At 39.3% G+C, this 17,407-nt stretch overlaps 2 protein-coding genes across 2 annotated transcripts in view; both read left to right on the forward strand.

Annotated features, from left to right (window-relative positions):
* The window catches only part of LOC122523903 (dipeptidase 1-like), a 65,508-nt gene extending 50,302 nt beyond the window's left edge, over window positions 1-15,206 (forward strand). The window contains exons 2-8 of the mRNA XM_043645872.1: window positions 10,468-10,800; window positions 10,890-11,022; window positions 11,122-11,310; window positions 12,363-12,565; window positions 13,182-13,342; window positions 13,428-13,557; window positions 13,683-15,206. Coding sequence (XP_043501807.1) covers window positions 10,468-10,800; window positions 10,890-11,022; window positions 11,122-11,310; window positions 12,363-12,565; window positions 13,182-13,342; window positions 13,428-13,557; window positions 13,683-13,814 — 1,281 coding nt within the window. The 3' untranslated portion in view covers window positions 13,815-15,206. The remainder of the gene's footprint in view (window positions 1-10,467; window positions 10,801-10,889; window positions 11,023-11,121; window positions 11,311-12,362; window positions 12,566-13,181; window positions 13,343-13,427; window positions 13,558-13,682) is intronic.
* Window positions 15,207-16,331: 1,125 nt separating this feature from the next.
* LOC122523904 (selenoprotein K-like) lies at window positions 16,332-17,363 on the forward strand. Its single transcript, XM_043645873.1, has 4 exons — window positions 16,332-16,645; window positions 16,718-16,802; window positions 16,884-16,958; window positions 17,038-17,363. The coding sequence occupies exons 1-4, from the start codon at window positions 16,627-16,629 to the stop codon at window positions 17,129-17,131; spliced, it is 273 nt and encodes a 90-aa protein (XP_043501808.1). The 5' UTR covers window positions 16,332-16,626; the 3' UTR covers window positions 17,132-17,363.
* Window positions 17,364-17,407: the final 44 nt, after the last annotated feature.

Raw genomic sequence — 17,407 nt, forward strand, 5'->3', positions numbered from 1 at the left:
GAGGAGAGAGGTTATTCGAGGACCAAACCTTCGAACAAAAAGATACGATCGAGTCCTCTTTGGAAAATCGTTCTTCATTATCATGAACACACACAAGCGGTAATGTCCTCTCGAAAGGGAGGAACCTTAATCGTCTACTATTCCTTTACCACCACTACTATTCTACTCTACTCTTTCTCGATCGAGATTTTGCCAGTGTATTTGGCGAGCATCGAGTCGTAGGATTTAATTGGAACTACTTGGGAAAGAATAACTTTTGAAGGGGGACATATCGGATACTCGTAATTTAACCTAATGGCAAAGAATAGGAGGAAAGTCAGTGAAGAAAGAAGAATAGCCGTAAAGTCTCTGTTTTTCAGGAGGAGTATCATCGCGAGAGGAATTATTTACGTGTCCTCCTACGGAAGGAAAAGAAGGAGGAGGAAGAGGAGGAGGTGGGTGGTGGTGGTTTGTCGCGCTCGGTAGAATAGAAAGGACAGAAAATGCAAACAAGGAGAATAGCATTGAATATAGTGCGGCAGAGTCGAGATAGTCGACACATTCACGCACATAACGCATACATATACACCGGCGCTGCATTAAAAAGTAGGAACTTCCTGTGCTTGCTGCTGCTGCTGCCGCAGGAATCCATTCCGGGCACTGCAAGCACTGCGTTTCGGAGCTGGAGCAGCAGCGGGGATTACAAGTTTGGTCCATTAAAAACGGTTGTTGCCATCGTCCAGCACTCCCCGTACACCCGGCGCCCTCGCGATCTCCCCCGTTAAACCTCCCCCCAGGCTGCTCCATCCACCTACACAACGGGTACTTGCTGTAACTGCAAGGATACACGAACAAGAGCAAGTATCGTTTCACTTTTACGAGCATACGTAGGTACTACCTAGGTACGTCTGTAAATCTGGCTAACCAAAGAAAAACTCAACCATTCTCGTTAGTAGTTTTATTCTGGCTCTGGCGCTCATTTAACCACGCATTCATTCGTTCGTCCCGACGAATCGGAGATAGATAGAGAGACGTCGGTCGTTAGATCGAAGTAACATCGTCACCTCTTAGTCTCGCAGTCGAAGGATCGATTTTATTAAAGGAACGTTAGCTCGGTGGTTGACCCTAGGAACACTTGGCAAACGCATTAAGAAGAGGGTATACCGGAACGATTCTGTTAATTTCCAATTATCGAAGGCTCTGACTGTCGAGCGGACCATTTGGAGAGGCGTAATTTCGAAGGAGGTATGCAGCTCGTTAGGTTAGCGGGCATTAATCACGAGGTTTGGAGCGACGAGCACCGAGCGTATCGCGCGCCGCCGGTACCTCGGAAACGTCGATGCCGGCTGCATTGTTAATCCTCCTGCTCGGCAGAACGTATTAGAGTATCCTTGCCAAGGAATGCAGTACGTATGCTGCAGGTATACCTAACATACATTTGGATGCGCGAACTTAATGCATGAGGGAGATAGAGAGTACAAAGGCCAAAGTAAACCAATGGATTATGGATGGAAACGTAGTTAGTTACTTACATACTTGGATGGATGATACACAATGAATCCTCGATAGTAATATAAAAGAAATTTCTTTAATTTCCTATTGGAAACGTAGGTTGGTTCGGTAGGTAGTAGATAGGAAGGAAACATCGGGAATACGGTATGCGAATCGATAGACGATAATCCAAATTCAATGGCGAATTCTGGCTTAAGCATCGGCAGTCGTGCGATCTAACGCGATCGTGCGCTACTGTTAGCCATTTACGAGCAGGCTTTCCCGTAAAGGGAACTTAGAATGTGTAATGTTTGTGTAATATCTAAGAAAGTCTGTACAAGTACGACGGCACAACCTCTTTTCCCGGCGGATCCGTCCAACGTGCCTGGAATTCGGCGGTGAGCTTTTCGAGCGTATCAAGTAAGAAGTTCGCTCTTATATACGGGGTGATACAACCCTTTCGGTTCTTCGACTGCCGAGCCCTACTCTCTCCCTCTATTTTCCCTTATATTACGTTCCATTCTTTTTCTTTTTTACAACGTCCAAACTTTCGCTAAAGTACTAACTTCCGCTTGGTGGTCATTAAAATATCGCAAATTTTCTAACGACGATGCGAGTCTTACTTTTTTTACGACAATCGTAAAAAGAAACAGTTAGGTGTTGGTTCTGCGCATCGCCCTGTTGTTCCGGGGACCAGGCTGGACGCACACCTTGTATAACACCTACATACGTGCCTCGCTACTTCTTCTCCGACTTTACGGAACGTAACAAAGCCATGTAGGATTCAGCTGGAAGAAATATGGCCGGTAAAGGTGGAATACGCGATGTGCATCGCGTGCCTGCTCTAAAATCCTTCTCTCTCTCTCTCTCTCCCTCTCTTGTTAATACGAATTTTTCTTATCTTACAAAATTTAACGTCAGACGGTTGAATTTTTTACGTTGATACACGAGAGAATAGGAACGTGTTCTTGTTTTAACAATCGTACCACTGGTAATTAGTTAAGGAGGATTGTCCGAATCAAATATCATTCGACAAAAACATCACAAGCACAAATAATACCTAAATAAGGTGGTTGCTTGAAAATAAACGGAAACGTATCGCTTTGCGCATAGAGAGTCTCTGTTAGTTACCGCAAACGTTTGTCCCAAAGGCTTAGCCTAGTTTCAAGCATTATTATCGTTTCGTCGGCACAACCTTCTTGCCTCCGCTCGACAACGACGACGAAATTTCTCGTTAGCCGACACGGTAACGAGGGAGAAGATTCGTCTCCGGGGTTACCCACTGGCGTAGCTCTCGCGAATCTCGGCCACTCCTTCTTCCTTCATTCCTCCTTCCTTCCTTCCTTCCTTCTCTTTCTACTTTTGCCTCGTTCCTTTTCACAGAGAGCCACTCACTGACTTTTGCATTAAGAGCCTCGAGTGTCCGAGAACACTCGTAGAACAACTCGTGAAAGCTGCTGCTGCTGCTGCTGCTGCTGCTGCACGGAAAGATTCAACAAAAATAAAAAGAAGATTCTCTCTCTCTCTCTCTCTTTCTATCTATCTTTATCTCTCAGTGTCTATTTCTTTCTCATTCCGCCGAGGCAACTTCGTTTTCGCGAATTTTCGTCGCCACGACGAGAACGACAACGCTTCGTTTTCAACGAAGAAGTAGGCTAATTGACACTCGTACGATCGCATGTAACACCACGGAAAAATGTTTAAAGAGATCGTAGGAGTCACGTGCCCTCTCTCTCTCTCTCTTTGTATTAAAAAGCAAAGCAAGCAACAAGTAATCCCAGTTCGTCGTAGTTATCCTCGAGGATAAGTAAGAAAAATAAATCATAGGATTTGTAAAGTTCAATGACCTCTTTCTCCCTCTCTTTCGTAGCTTTGCAACGACCAACAGGATCTATTTAATATTAGATGAACGAATGGAGCGAAACACGCGCACTTTACCAATATTATCTACTCTGTAAAGTTCGTGTATACGTAGATAGAAACCTGCAGAATATTAGAGGAACGTCTTCATTACCGTTTCATAAATAATAATACGTTTTGCAATTGCAGACATAGATATAACGGTAACGTTCAGAGGTGAAGGTGATGGTAGTGGTATCGGTGTTAGGTGTGAGTGAGAAAGGGTTAGAGAGTAAGTACTAATGCTTTTGCAGATGTCGCTATACCTACCATCGACTACGCCAACGTTTGCTTCGGACTAACCTTCTTACTCGGTCTATTAATAATCCAAAGTACGTGTAGATTATTACTAACATTCCCGTAATACGTTACGTTCGTAAATCTCTCCTTTCGACCGGGGCTTTATTCGTTAATTTAATAAATATATGCGTATATTGGCACGGTATGTTGAAAACAAAAAAAAAATAAAAGAAAATAATAAAAATAAACGAGATTATTTTTCCTTAGGGTTGGGAAAGGTACAACGCCAGGTGTATTAGCTCGTCGTTGGGTTGACATTCAAGTTAATCGAACAGCTCGTCTTTATTCCACGACGTTCTTCTTTACTAACTTTTGCTCTCAAGAGTAATTTCCTCGCGGGCAAATGCTACGGTTAACTTTGCATTCGTCCACCTTTACAAAGGGTTTCTCTCTCTTAGGTTGAAACCTTGTTAGTTCGAGTTATTCTCGAGAATATCGAGTAATACGCATCATTAGCCATTCCCTTTTTACTCGCTATCGTTTCAAACAGATTCGTCGTTAGCCCCTTGATCCAAAACCACCAAAGTCAAATTTGTCGATAGCGCGATAGTCGATTGTAATCGTTTACAACGAAGCCTTTTACAGTACCAACGCACACTTAAATACTTTTATCAAAAGGATCCTTTTGATCTATAACACGATGAATAAACAATATCCAAAGAGAGAAGAAAGGTGGATCGAAAGAGGAAGACAATGGACGGAAACGCCATTGGTCTAGAATGAAAAGGTTAAGACGGACTTTGACGATATCTCAAGGTAAGAAATTTATCGGAATCCCGGTTTGTTGTAGCCCCCAAGCGCTTTCGACAAAGTTCCACCAAACGAATTTCTCTAACTCTTGGAAGACAGATACGATTTCTTGGATTTGATACCCATCCAAGTCTCATAGTAGTTGCCATTCAAAACTATCCCGACACGGATCAGGGACTGCCAAAGTCCCTTTACCTTTGAGACAAGATTTTCTAAAAGATCTCGAAAAGGATCGAACCTTTGAAATGAAGTGAAATAAAGATAAACGCCATAATATTTTACTATCAACGTCCGCGTGCTCCTTCGTTGAAATATATATTTCACCGAGTATTATTTCCTCCCTATCCTGTCATTGTATTTCGTGGATTATTTAACTTTGTTAAATAGCGCAAACGGGCGCGCGACGATTCCATTCATTTGTGTCGAACGAATTACGCGGATCGAAAATAGTTGGGAAAATATTTTCATTGCGATATCGAAACGTTTTCTTCTTTTTTTTTTTTTTTTTTTTCTCTGATAGAAATATTTGACTTTATTTTTATCTCAAAAGTGCGTGCAAACAGAAAATAAAACTCGTTCAACGATTTAATTTCAATAAAATCACTCGCCTCCGACATGTTACGAGATAGAAAGAGAACAAAATAATAAAATACTTGTTATCTTTTTATAAAATAATCAAAGTCCAAACGAAGCATAGTCATGGGCAAACGCATATTTTGCGAACGGATAAAAGAATGTTTATCGTAAACGAAAAAGTTTCCCCCGCGAAAAATAACATTTATTATTTCTCCTTTGTCGGAGGAATACGGGGATTATAACCTTGGCAGTGTAATATAATTAAAATCGTTTCATTAAACTTCGTATCGCGTGATTAGTGGAGTGTTGTGCTAGAGGGGCTCCAAAATAATACGATTTCACGCAGGTAGACGTAGTCGGCTTGTTAGGCAACTAATTACCGACGACAAACGAGGATTGCCTTCTGAAAAAAGGAGGCGAAAAGATACATACATACATTACAAGTGTCTACGTAGTACATATGCATAGGTACAAACCGGTTAAACTTTTAGCAGCAGTTTTAGTTGCGAATGCAGACTGTAATCCACTGGGGTTAACTAAATCGAAGCTTACAAGCTATTCGATGAAAAGAGGGAGCTTGTAAATCTTTGGTCGCTTTTTGACTGGGGAGAAAAAAAAAGGAAAAAAAAAAAAAGGAAAAATAGAAAATAAAAAGGAAAGCAACATAGGCGGTTGCGGTGGTTGGTACCTGCTCGAGGATATAAGATCAATAAGGTTTAACGCGAGTTCCCGGAGTATCGCGGGAGTAGATTACGGCAAATTATTCGTCCCCGCGTCGTTGAATACTCATTCATATTCCGCTCTCGTCGTAGGCATAGAAAAGTTTTCTCGTTGTCGTTGTTATTCTATGAGAAAGCACGTTCCCACGATATTTCGACATAGCAAGATAATAGAAGCAACATTAACGGCACGTACCACTACTACTACCTGTTCTATCGAGCCGTGCAACTTTTAGCTGTGGAAGATTTGTTTGTAGCCTCGTTCGCTAACATATTTCACATCGCGTACGGCACATAGCGTTCGTTACGCCCTTGATAATAAACTTTGCTCCCCTGTGTATCCGAAAGCTTGTCGCGAACGTTCTCTCCAACTCGTAAAACTATCTGTTAACCCGATTTCTGCGGCCCCACCACCCTGTGCCCCCATCAGACTCGGCTGATATAATTAAAGGGGGAGAAAAAATTTGGCTCGGTTTAATAGAAGACGGAGAGTGCCGAGAGTTGCGCGTCCACCAGTCGTTGATTTTTCAGATTTCCAAATCGATAAAGAGACGACGACGACGACGACGACGACGACGAATCGATGGTCAGAGGAAATAGTTCGATCGATCGAACGAACGAACGAACCAACGAACCTGCCCTTTCCTTTCCACCAGTCGTTTTCCAAACTCTCCTTGATTTACGATAATCCAGTGGGTAGTCGAAGCCCGGAACATAAATAGGATAGAAGCCAACAACCGAAGAAAAAGGAAGAGAAACGAGCACGCAAAATATTTCCAATCGGAAAGTTTTCGCGCCAAAAGTTTGCACATCTCCGCTACACCTAACCCGTATTCGTCCTACGTTTGTCGTCGAGTGGGCGATGAATCGCATGAATCTTTTCCGTCCTTGAATCTAACGAAATTTCAGCATATTTCCTACAGAAAAGTTCCTCAACAGTTTTATCATTTTTCGACTCGGGGACCTTTTCTTCGGGGACAAATATCTGTGTGTGTGTGTGCGTGTGTGTGTGTGTATGTGTGCAGGCATGTATAGGATATACATTCGAATATCTGCACGAGGACAAATAAAAGAAAGAAATTCAAGGATACTCCGAGGAATCGAGTCTCGCGTAAAGCTCGGTTTTATGTTGAAATGTTGCGAGTTAAAGTATCGATACATTCAAAGTAGTTTAGGAAAAATAGTCAAATCTTTTTCCAAGGGCGCGATAATCTACGATAACCGTAAGTCATAACTGTCACGTAACACAGTCACGATTCTACTTTTCGACGACAAGAATATCAGGCTCGTAAAATTGAAAGCACAGGAAGCACAGGAGTTCGCCACTAAGAAATAACAGTTTAGGGGTTGAATATTTCTCTCTCCCTCTCTCTCTCTCCATTTCTCTATCGGTCATAACAATTTTATTTGGGATCCGTGGGGTGCTATTAAGTGTGGCTTCAAAAGCCTGATCTCTCGCACACTGTAAAATATATATGCATATCCGTATCTACGCTTGTAAACTGGCAAGCAAAGCTTTCTCGTATGACGAATGAACATCGAACATGTAAGTCAGAAGCGCATTTGTGCTCGCGCGCGTGGTCGCTTCTATAATAAACGAGCGAAACGTCGGCATAGTTCGGTATACAATATCCACCATAAACGGACCTTTTCACATGCTGCTCACTCGACCAATTATGAAACAGTAGCCCGCGTAAATCCCACCCCATTCATGACCTTAAAAGCTTTCCCCGCGAACAAAGAGCATCATCCTCGACGCTTTGCATTTTATTATCACTTGTATTTTTCTATTACTTTTCCATGTTGTTATCGTCCTCTCTTGCTCCTGCTTTTATTCGATTATTTTATTATACGTTGGTACTCCTCGCGCGCTCGATTTAATGCGATTTCGAAGGATTCGTGATTAATACTGATTAAAGGAAAGATCGAAGATATTTTTTTTGGGTTGCATTTTATTTGCTTTTACGCGCGCGCACCCCATCTATAAACGGAACGAACAGAAATAGATTACCTTATCTGTCGAGAGTGATAGAGGAACCGATAGAAGATTTATTTCACCCTTTCCCACGGAAATGTTCCCATTACGAGCACGGCTATCTTCCACGGGGGTACGACGGGCATGGCGCGCGCGCGCGCGCGGGCTCGCGCATACGTTTTCCCCATCCCTCCCCCTAGCCCGTCCTATAACCAAGCGCAGTCGAATTTTTAGCCAAGAAATTTATTTCAAAACAATTCGACCGAATATCGAAAGCCCCCGACCCTCCTCCTCCTCCTCCTTTTCCTTCTCTTCCTCTTCCTCCTCCTACGGATTAGAAAGTCTGCGTTTTATGATTATGGATCGGCCGATAAAATTATTCTACTCGTAAAATCGATGATAAACAATTCTACAAACTTGATTCGCTGATAAAGAGGAGGAAAGAAAATTCTACCGGGAACTTTCCCTATTTCGTTAAAGCATCAAAAACACTCGAGAAAGAGAGAAAATTAGACTAAATTCGATTCTCGAGTGTCGATCAACTACAGGGACGTCTTATTTAAGGGTATACTTATCGCGAAACTCGTCATCCCCATTTCTCCCTCCCTCCCTCCCACCCTCCCTGTTGTCGGCCTTCAAAATTTCTCTCATTGTATTGAAAACTTTCGAACGCGACGAGTCAAATTAGTCGTCTTCGTCTTAATAATCTTATCTCGTGTACGGAATATAATATACTTGTTCTCCTTATTTTCGAATGGTTTGTCAAGACACTCGTCTCTTGAAAATTTTTCTCCCACGTCTAATGAAAATCGTGCGAAACACGAAGGTGCATTAAACCGTGAGCGTTGTTGTACGGTTTTAACAAAGCACCGGCATTGAAGAGAATCGAAATAGAAAAGAAAGAAATAAAGAAAGAAAGAAGGAAAGAACGGAAGAAACGAAGAAACTCGTTAAAATTCTAAAGGAGAATTTAATGCGCTTGGCTAACTCCTCGAATACTCGAGGAGCATGCGCCTACGAACGATTTTGATAAACAATTGATCCTCTCTAATACTGCCAACCCGTAGATTGAACAATTAATTATGGAACGGGCAATATCAGTTGTCGTGGCTATGGAAACAAAATATTCAATCGGGTTGCTTGCTGCAAGCCATCTGCGAACCATCGAACGTTGCCAAAGTTATGGGTTAAAAATTCAATGGCAAATTTTTCGGGAACGCTCGATATCTGTAAAATTGCGAACGGTGTCGTTTAATCGCGCGTTGCCTCGTATCACTTTTTTTCCATCTCGTACAATACTTACTTTTCATTTCAGCGAAATTTAAGTTTTTACCAAATTGCTCGCTCACCCCTACACGTTTCACGTTATCGTATTACGTGAAAAGTACACACCGTTGTGAGAACCTTCAAAATTTCTCTTACTTTCATCCCTCCTTCTCTTTTTCTTGCTTTTCTTTCCTTTCCTTTTTTTCTTTTCGGGCGTTTGTTATCCTTTTTCTTTTTTTCTTTTCTTTTTTAGGGACGTTTACTCGCAGGCGTCACTTTTCTCACGCTATCCGTGTCTCTCTCTTTCTCACACACACACACACTCTCTCTAGCAGCTCGAAACAGAACGTAGATCTCAAAAGAGGAGCTCGCCAGATTCTCTTCGTACTCGAACTTTTCATTCAACTGGCCTTCGACGACGAAGCCGTGGAAGAAAACATAAACCCAGGCTAAAGTGCAGCGAAATACGATATGCGAAAAGTTTTCGAAAACTTTTCTGCCTTCTTCTCTCTTACCCAACTTCGCCGAATGGTGTGACCATTTCGTTGCTACGAGTATAAAACCATGAAAAATTACGTGCTAAGAATTTTCTCTCTTTCTCTCTCTCTCTCTCTCTTGATCTCGATTTTAACGTTAATTTTTACGAAGAAGAAGCATTATACTTCATCCGGTTGTTTTTTTTTTCTCTTCTTTTTTTCTTCTTCTTATTTTATTTGATTTTATTTTAACTTTATCTATAAAGTCTGTAAAGGTTATACGTATATCTCTGGAGTGTATACTCGACGTTATAATTTCCTCCCCAGCGAATTCGATCCATCATTCCGTCGAATAGGAGGAGCTGCATCAAACCAAGGCTTTGTCTTCCGAGTCTCACAGAAAAGCCATGATCGTCTAGAATGTCTTCTATGCAATCGTTGCATCGAAGGAAACGATATACTTAAACCTTGACAAAGCCACATCATTCTTCCCAGATTCGATTCAATAATCAAGCACGATCCTTTTCTGTAGTTAGATAGATACGAAGGGTTATAAATTTCTATTCGATTATTGGGAAAGTATGAAATCCGAGGTAAAGTAGTTACTTACTCTCCCTCCTTTACCTTTTTTCGTACGTTGATAAAAAAAAAAAAAAGGAAAAAAAAAAGAAAAAGAAAAAGAAAGAAACTTTTCAATAAGTTCGCGAATGAAACGGTAAATTATTTCTCCCGTTTTCTTTTCTCCGGCACACATCTTGCGTTCCTCGTCGTTGTCGTCGTCGTATGTTCCTATGGGAATATAAAGAATATATAGGAGGGAAAACGATAGAGGGAAATCAATGGTAGTAGTATACGTTGTCCGAGATTTAATCTACTTGCTCGAGTAAATCCTTAGAACATATTGCGAATCGTTTCCCTACGCGACGTATTGTTTCCTCGGAATCAAACCATTCTGTATATTATAGATAAAGTAACATAATTTTTGGTCAATGTAATATCTTAAAAATATCGTAACAATCGATCGAAATTGTTTCAGAGTGGCGGACAAAGCGGTGTCTGGATCGTGAGCGTGATTATACTGTCGATTGGCAGTTGGGTTGGCAGAGTTGGACCGCAACCGGCTGATAGCGATCTCGCGTCGTCCTTGACAACCCCGCGAGAGAGACTCGAAGTAGTACGACAAATTCTAACGGAGGTACCGCTGATCGACGGACACAATGACCTACCTTGGAATATCAGAAACTTTGTCCACAACCAGTTGGCCGATTTCGACTTCGACAAGGATCTCAGGCAAGTCGCACCGTGGAGCAAAAGCAATTGGAGTCAAACGGACTTGGTCAGATTGCGACAAGGCATGGTCGGTGGTCAGGTATTATCGGCTTTTCTCTACTACCCCCTCATCGGTACTCTCCGTCCTTTCCTTTTCTTCAATAACAAGGTTGTTCACGTCGACCGTAGTTTTGGGCCGCTTATGTGCCATGCGACTCTCAGCATCTTAACGCCGTCCAGCTGACTCTCGAACAGGTCGACCTTATAAAACGACTGATAGAAAAGTATTCCCAACAGATGCAATTTGCCGCATCGTCCAAAGGTCTGTGTATTATTCGATTTACGAATGCTACATTACTCGTGTATTATCGCAAATAACGAAATCATGCTTAATCGTTGCTTTTGTTCGTTGGACTCGCAGAGATCTTAGAAGCTCACGAGAGAGGCAGAATAGCTTCGCTCATAGGCGTCGAAGGTGGACATAGTCTGGGAAGTAGTCTAGCCGTTTTAAGGACTTTTTATCACCTCGGCGTAAGATATTTGACGCTGACGCACAGGTGTAACACACCCTGGGCTAAAAGCTCCACCGCCGAGGAGGACGACGAGGACGGTGAGTCAAAGATTTCCAGGGAGGGAAGATAATAAAAGGGAAGAATCTTTCCTAGTTCTCTTTCGATTTGATTTAAATTTATCACCGTTCCGAATCTCTCTCTCTCTTTCTCTCTCTCTCTCTCTCTTTCTCTCTATTTCGACTAGACGATCGATAATAACAGTATCCATAGATAAAACGGCAACGAATAAAACGAGGCAAATTGATGAATTACATTTGAAATTCCGCGCGAATTCCCGGAAATTCAATTCGAAACGATAAAATATGTTTGAAGCGTAACGGAGGACGATGGGAAATGGAGTAACGCGATTTAAAAAAAAATTAATCACTCTTCGTCCATAATCTCTCATGCGCGATCGATCAATACCATCGGGAAATCCTCTCGGGTGAATTTGCGAATACGATTTGAGGAGGAAATACGAAAGGAAAAAGAGCAAAACGAAAAGGGAGAGAGAGAGAGAGAGAGAAAATGCGAAGGAAGAGATATGCTTTTCATAATCAATCTCTCATATCGTTGTTAATATCGGATAAAACTGAAAAGTAAAATAGAGAAAAGGGTGTACGAAGAGGAAAAAGCAACTATCGCAAAGATATATAGAAGCTCGTAGACCCCAGGGTTTAGACTCATTGTCATACTCAAAGTGTTGACCGCGTAAACTATCCTTCAACAAACTAAACAGATGGTAATCCGAGGGTGCAAGAGATCCTCCGAGCTATAAACAGGATAGAGGAGAACAGTCCATCCCCCATGGCTGCGGTTGTCTCCTCAAGTGCCCCTAAGCAACACAAGTATATGGTTTTATGGCACCCGCTATACACAATGTCTGGTTAAATGTTGCCAAAGTGCGCTACACAAACTTCTCTTAAGACTCTATCTTCCTTTCCTCATAAAGAAACTAAGAGATCTATTTTGGTCCTTTGTACTTATGCATGCACTCTTCTCTTTTGTAGAAATTTATTCACCGAATTGATTCTCCCTCTGGCCCCTCCCCTCCTTCCACCTTGATGCATGTTATTTTTAATTAACCTACTCCTTTTATTCTCGTTCGCAGGAGGAGGTCTAACGGCGTTCGGCAAGGCCGTGGTGCGGGAGATGAATAGACTAGGCATGCTGATAGACCTCAGCCACACAGCCAGAGCAACAATGAGGGATGCCCTGAAAGCGACCAAAGCACCTCTGATCTTTTCACATTCCTCGGCCTTTGCCATTTGTAATTCCTCGAGAAACGTGCCCGATGACATTTTAAAACAGTTGGTAGGTCGACGATATCGAGATAATATTGCTTCGTTTGCTACCTTTTCCTTACGTATTTCATTTTACGTCTCTCTCTCTCTCTTTCTTTCTATCTCTCTTTCCTTTTCTACATCCGACACCTCTCTTAGCCTTTGAATTTACACCTCTGAAAAATAATTATTCTCGCTTTTAAAGATACGACGTTACTTTTCTTCGATCCCTCCGCGTCACCCCCCTCCCCCCCTCCCTCATTCCCTTTTCTCTCTCGGGAATAGATAATTATCTTTGCTCCTCGGCATCCAGAATTCCAATGGTTTGAAACAATTACCAGCGACGATTCCTTTCTATTGTCGAGTTTTCTGCTCCATTAAAGTAAGAATCCTCTCCTAGCCGACCTCGTTAAGAAGCAAATTAACAGGGACCAAAATTAACGGCTCCATCCACCTGAAACACGGTGGTATAATTGTAACTGCGGATAACAAACCGCTTTACTCTAGTTGTACCGGCCATCACGACCGATAATTTTCCTATCTTTCATTTAGTATCGCTCATTAAAATCGTATTACTTTTCCTTTGATTATTACCAAATTCTAAGATAGATAAGATAAATATGTATCAATTCGTATTGTTTTTTTAGGCTAACAACGGCGGATTAGTGATGGTGACATTTTATAATTATTTCGTCAAGTGCGGTCCCGAGGCAACTATATCCGACGTGGCAGAACATATTTATTATATTAGAAATCTTATCGGCGTCGATCATATCGGAGTAGGTGGTGACTTCGATGGTATCAACAAGTACATCGATATTATTTATTATCATATTAAAAGATAATATATATATATATATATTCGTTTATTCATCTGATCGTTTTATCTTTAGAACACCGAGGGGTCTCGACGACGTTTCCAAATATCCTGAATTGTTTGCGGAACTTCTTCGCAGCGGCAAATGGAGCGTACGCGATTTGAAGAAGGTGGCCGGTTTAAATTTACTGAGAGTCTTCAGAAAGGTAATAATCCGTTATGAGTGTTGGCCACGTTTAATATTAGTTTGAAATTATTATTATTATTATTATTATTATTATTATTATTATTATTGTTATTATTATTATTATCGTTGTTATTTCCCTGGTAGGTGGAACACGTGAGGGACGAAATGAGAACGGCCGGTGTTACCCCATCCGAAGAATATCTTCAAAATTCTCCGGACGTTAGCGGGAAATGCGCGTTAGACACTAATACCGTGCAAAGGGGAGTTGAAGTCTAATCTAAAACCTTCTGGCGATCTCTCCCATCTTCGTTCGTTATACTCTCGGTCATTTTAACGATGACTGCGAGGAAACGAATGGACAGTTGCCCCGGTAAAAGGCCGATTCTAGGTCAACGAGGGCGTACCAAAGAAAAAGAGACAGCATGCAAGCTTCCTTTCTATGACCTGCTCACTTTCAAAGCCTATACTTTCTTCATCCGAGCCATGGAAAAAAAAAATGGCTCACGAGGAGAATCTCATCGTGTCGTAAACCTACCTCGGAACTCGTTCTTGCGGAAGTGATGAGCAACGAGTCAAAAGAATATTTTCTAATATATTGAAAAACTTTATTTTATATATATATAAGGTTTTTTTTCATTCATCTTTAGCTTTTATAATAGATCTTCTTTCATTTTGAACTTCTCGTTCGAATAGTTTTAATTGCATACTCGCATAAATCAAATTGATTTTGATTACGGATAATGGTTATCAAAATTCGTGGTAAGAAATTTTGCATCGTTGCTATTACTTTCGTCATTTCTTCTGCTTTATAAATAACGATAAAGCGATTAACATTTTTCAAAATGTACAATAACGCTCACGTAAAATCAAAGTAATCGTGTACTATCGAAAGAACTCTTACTTGATGAACACTTTTCTCTATGAAATCATCACATCCGTATAAAATACGATTATCGGACGAAGCTATAATAATCGGATAAAAAGGTAAGCAAGACTCGCGAAGGAAAGATAATATTATTGATATAAGAAAAAAAAGTGTCGTTTCGAAATGATCTTACTCAAAGTCTTTCGAGGAAATTTTCAGAGTTACGTATAAACCTGACTGTACATTTTCAAAGAAAATTTCTTCCTTTATTGCACCAAACGTAAAAGCACGTGCACATTCAGGTCAGATCGTTCGGCTAAATTCTGACATGAACAAATTCGAGTTAACACAACTATAACAGGGTTTTCAAAAATAAGCAAGAAAAGACAAAGAGGTTCAAGACTTGAAGAGTTCAAAACACCCTCCACACGCAGATCAATTTTGTTTCTTATTTGTTTTACTCGAGTTATTATCTTTAAACCCTTAACATCTTTTTTTGTAACATATTTAGTATAACAACTCTGCCCCGTGGATTATTCTAATGAAATAAAATTGAAATGAGGTCGCACCTTTCAACTTGCCGCTACATTTAAATCAAAAAAAGGAAAGAAACGCATAAAAAGAAATAAATGCGCACGTGTTTCTTAAAGCACACTAATAATCTGGCATAAGACTTTCTTTCCTTGTAATCTTGAACTTCCATCCTATACCTATCTGTGTCTCGTGTGCACTTATATTATAATCCGTGTAAGAAAACTGGTTTCCATCGCATAAGCGGAACTACGATAGTAAAAGGAAGAAAATAGAAAAAGAGAAAGAGATAAAATGAAAAAAAAACGTTTAAAGAGACTTAAACGCACTAGCGCGAAACGCACGACAATGAAAATGTTGATTATATGATTGTACGTACAAAAAATATTGAATAATAATAATAATTCATGAAGTATAGTTAATTATTCATCAAATGTTGCAAAGAGAACTGATAACTGTAAAAAAAAAAAAACAAATGTAAAACATGCAGATAAAGTGTAGCATACTTGCTACGAGATTGCATAAAATTCCGCAATCTAGTGATAAATATAAATCTAATGGATGAAAATAAATATGAATAATTTTACAATGCGATCGCAAAATAAAACTTGAATTTTAGATGATAATCGGCCGATACTCAAATTGCAGTACGGTGCATATTGCTTTGCGCTAGTGCGTTTAGGATCTTGTCGACCAAAATAAATCGAAAAAATATCTACGTGCACGGATTATATTTATTTCCTGTGTATATGTAATATGGGATGAGTCAAAAGAAGATAAAAATGCAAATGATGAAAAGTAAAAAAGAAAAAAAAACTAACGAACGAACAAAAATATATCAGATATTCCGTCGTGTCTTTGCAACGGATTCTACAAATAAATGTTTCTATTGTAAAACTGTAGCGAAAAATTTATTTCTATCCCATCGCAAATTGAAATTTATGTTAATTATTCATCTTTGATTTGTTTTCCTTTCGAAAAATCTATTCAATAGAAACGTGCTAAGCACGTTCTGTTGGGCCAGCTAACAGAAACTGTCGTCCTATTTTTCCACCAGATGCTCACAAGGACAAATTTTATAAATTTGTTTTATTTTTTAATTTGTTTAAATTACTTTCACGTACAAGCGAGGTAAGCAACGAAAGGTGCTTAATGTACATTGAATTTTACATTAAATATCTTTGTAAAATCTTTGTAGATTTTATAACTAATAAAGTAAATAAAAGTTCAAGTAGAAAATGATTAAAATAATATGAAATATAACAATAATACAAATAAGTTGTAAACATTTTCTTGTACTTACAATATGACGAAAAGTGTATTTGAGTATTCTTTCATGATAAATAACGTTAATGATTTTCTAATATATAATTTTTTATTTTGTTTAAATATATTTTTGAAAGTAACACCTAACTGTTAAACTGCACGAATTAATCCACAAATAAAACGCTAGATGGCACGTGGATGTATTCAGGGCTGTACATATGAGAGAATGTAAAAAGGGGACCTAAATAAATATTTTTTAATTCAACGCTCGTGAGATCGTCTGTAAGTGACACTTGTCGACGTTAATTAATCAAATTGTAATAATTAGAATACGCAGTGTTAATTACAGAAGAAGATTGTAATAATTAAACAACAGCAATATAAAATTTATCTTCCATTATTATTCGTCAACGTTAACTATTAAATATGGTTTATATATCGAGTGGTAATAATTATAACCTTTAATTTACCATTGTTTTAATTCAGAAATGTATCAAATGACAATACGCATTTTCAGATGGGAAAATTCTTAATTCAGTACCATGGGGCTTTAAAAGAATCGCTGATTTCTTTTCAGCTATAATATTTATGGTGATAATGTTGTAAGTATTTAATAATAGAAATTTGTTAAATAGTTCCTGGTGCATCATTGTATTTGTAATTACGTATGATTTTTACATCAGTTTCAAGACGTTATTTGGCATGGACACAGATCAAAATGATGGTAAAAACACAAGAGATTTTAGACCTGGCTTTGGGTAAGAACCATTCATATTTAAATTAATTGCAAGGAATTTAATCAATTATTTAAGGAAAATTTCTGTGTTTATTTCTCAGTCCACCTAAACCTCCAAGTCGAAGACTAGGTAGGCTTAATAACGTCAACCATAGTGTGGACGTTCCCTTTGGTTGCAGTAGTTGTCAGATGTGATTTTATTATTGATGAAACACGATTATGGATAATTTAAATCTATCAAAGAATTTTTATTACAGAGAATTTTATGTTTTATTTAAGTATTAAAATTGAAAGTATATTATTAATAAATAATTAAATGTATTCTTCTGTACTATATTTAAAATATTACACATTATTACAAATACAATACAAAGGTATTATAAGTTATAGTCAATAATAATAAAAATAAAAACTTTTGTCTGTAAAATTATAGTATTAAGATTTATACAGTTTTTGTACACATTAAAAAAA

Source organism: Polistes fuscatus, unplaced genomic scaffold, assembly GCF_010416935.1.
Source record: "Polistes fuscatus isolate 324 unplaced genomic scaffold, CU_Pfus_HIC Scaffold7, whole genome shotgun sequence".
NCBI classification, from domain to species: Eukaryota; Metazoa; Arthropoda; class Insecta; order Hymenoptera; family Vespidae; genus Polistes; species Polistes fuscatus.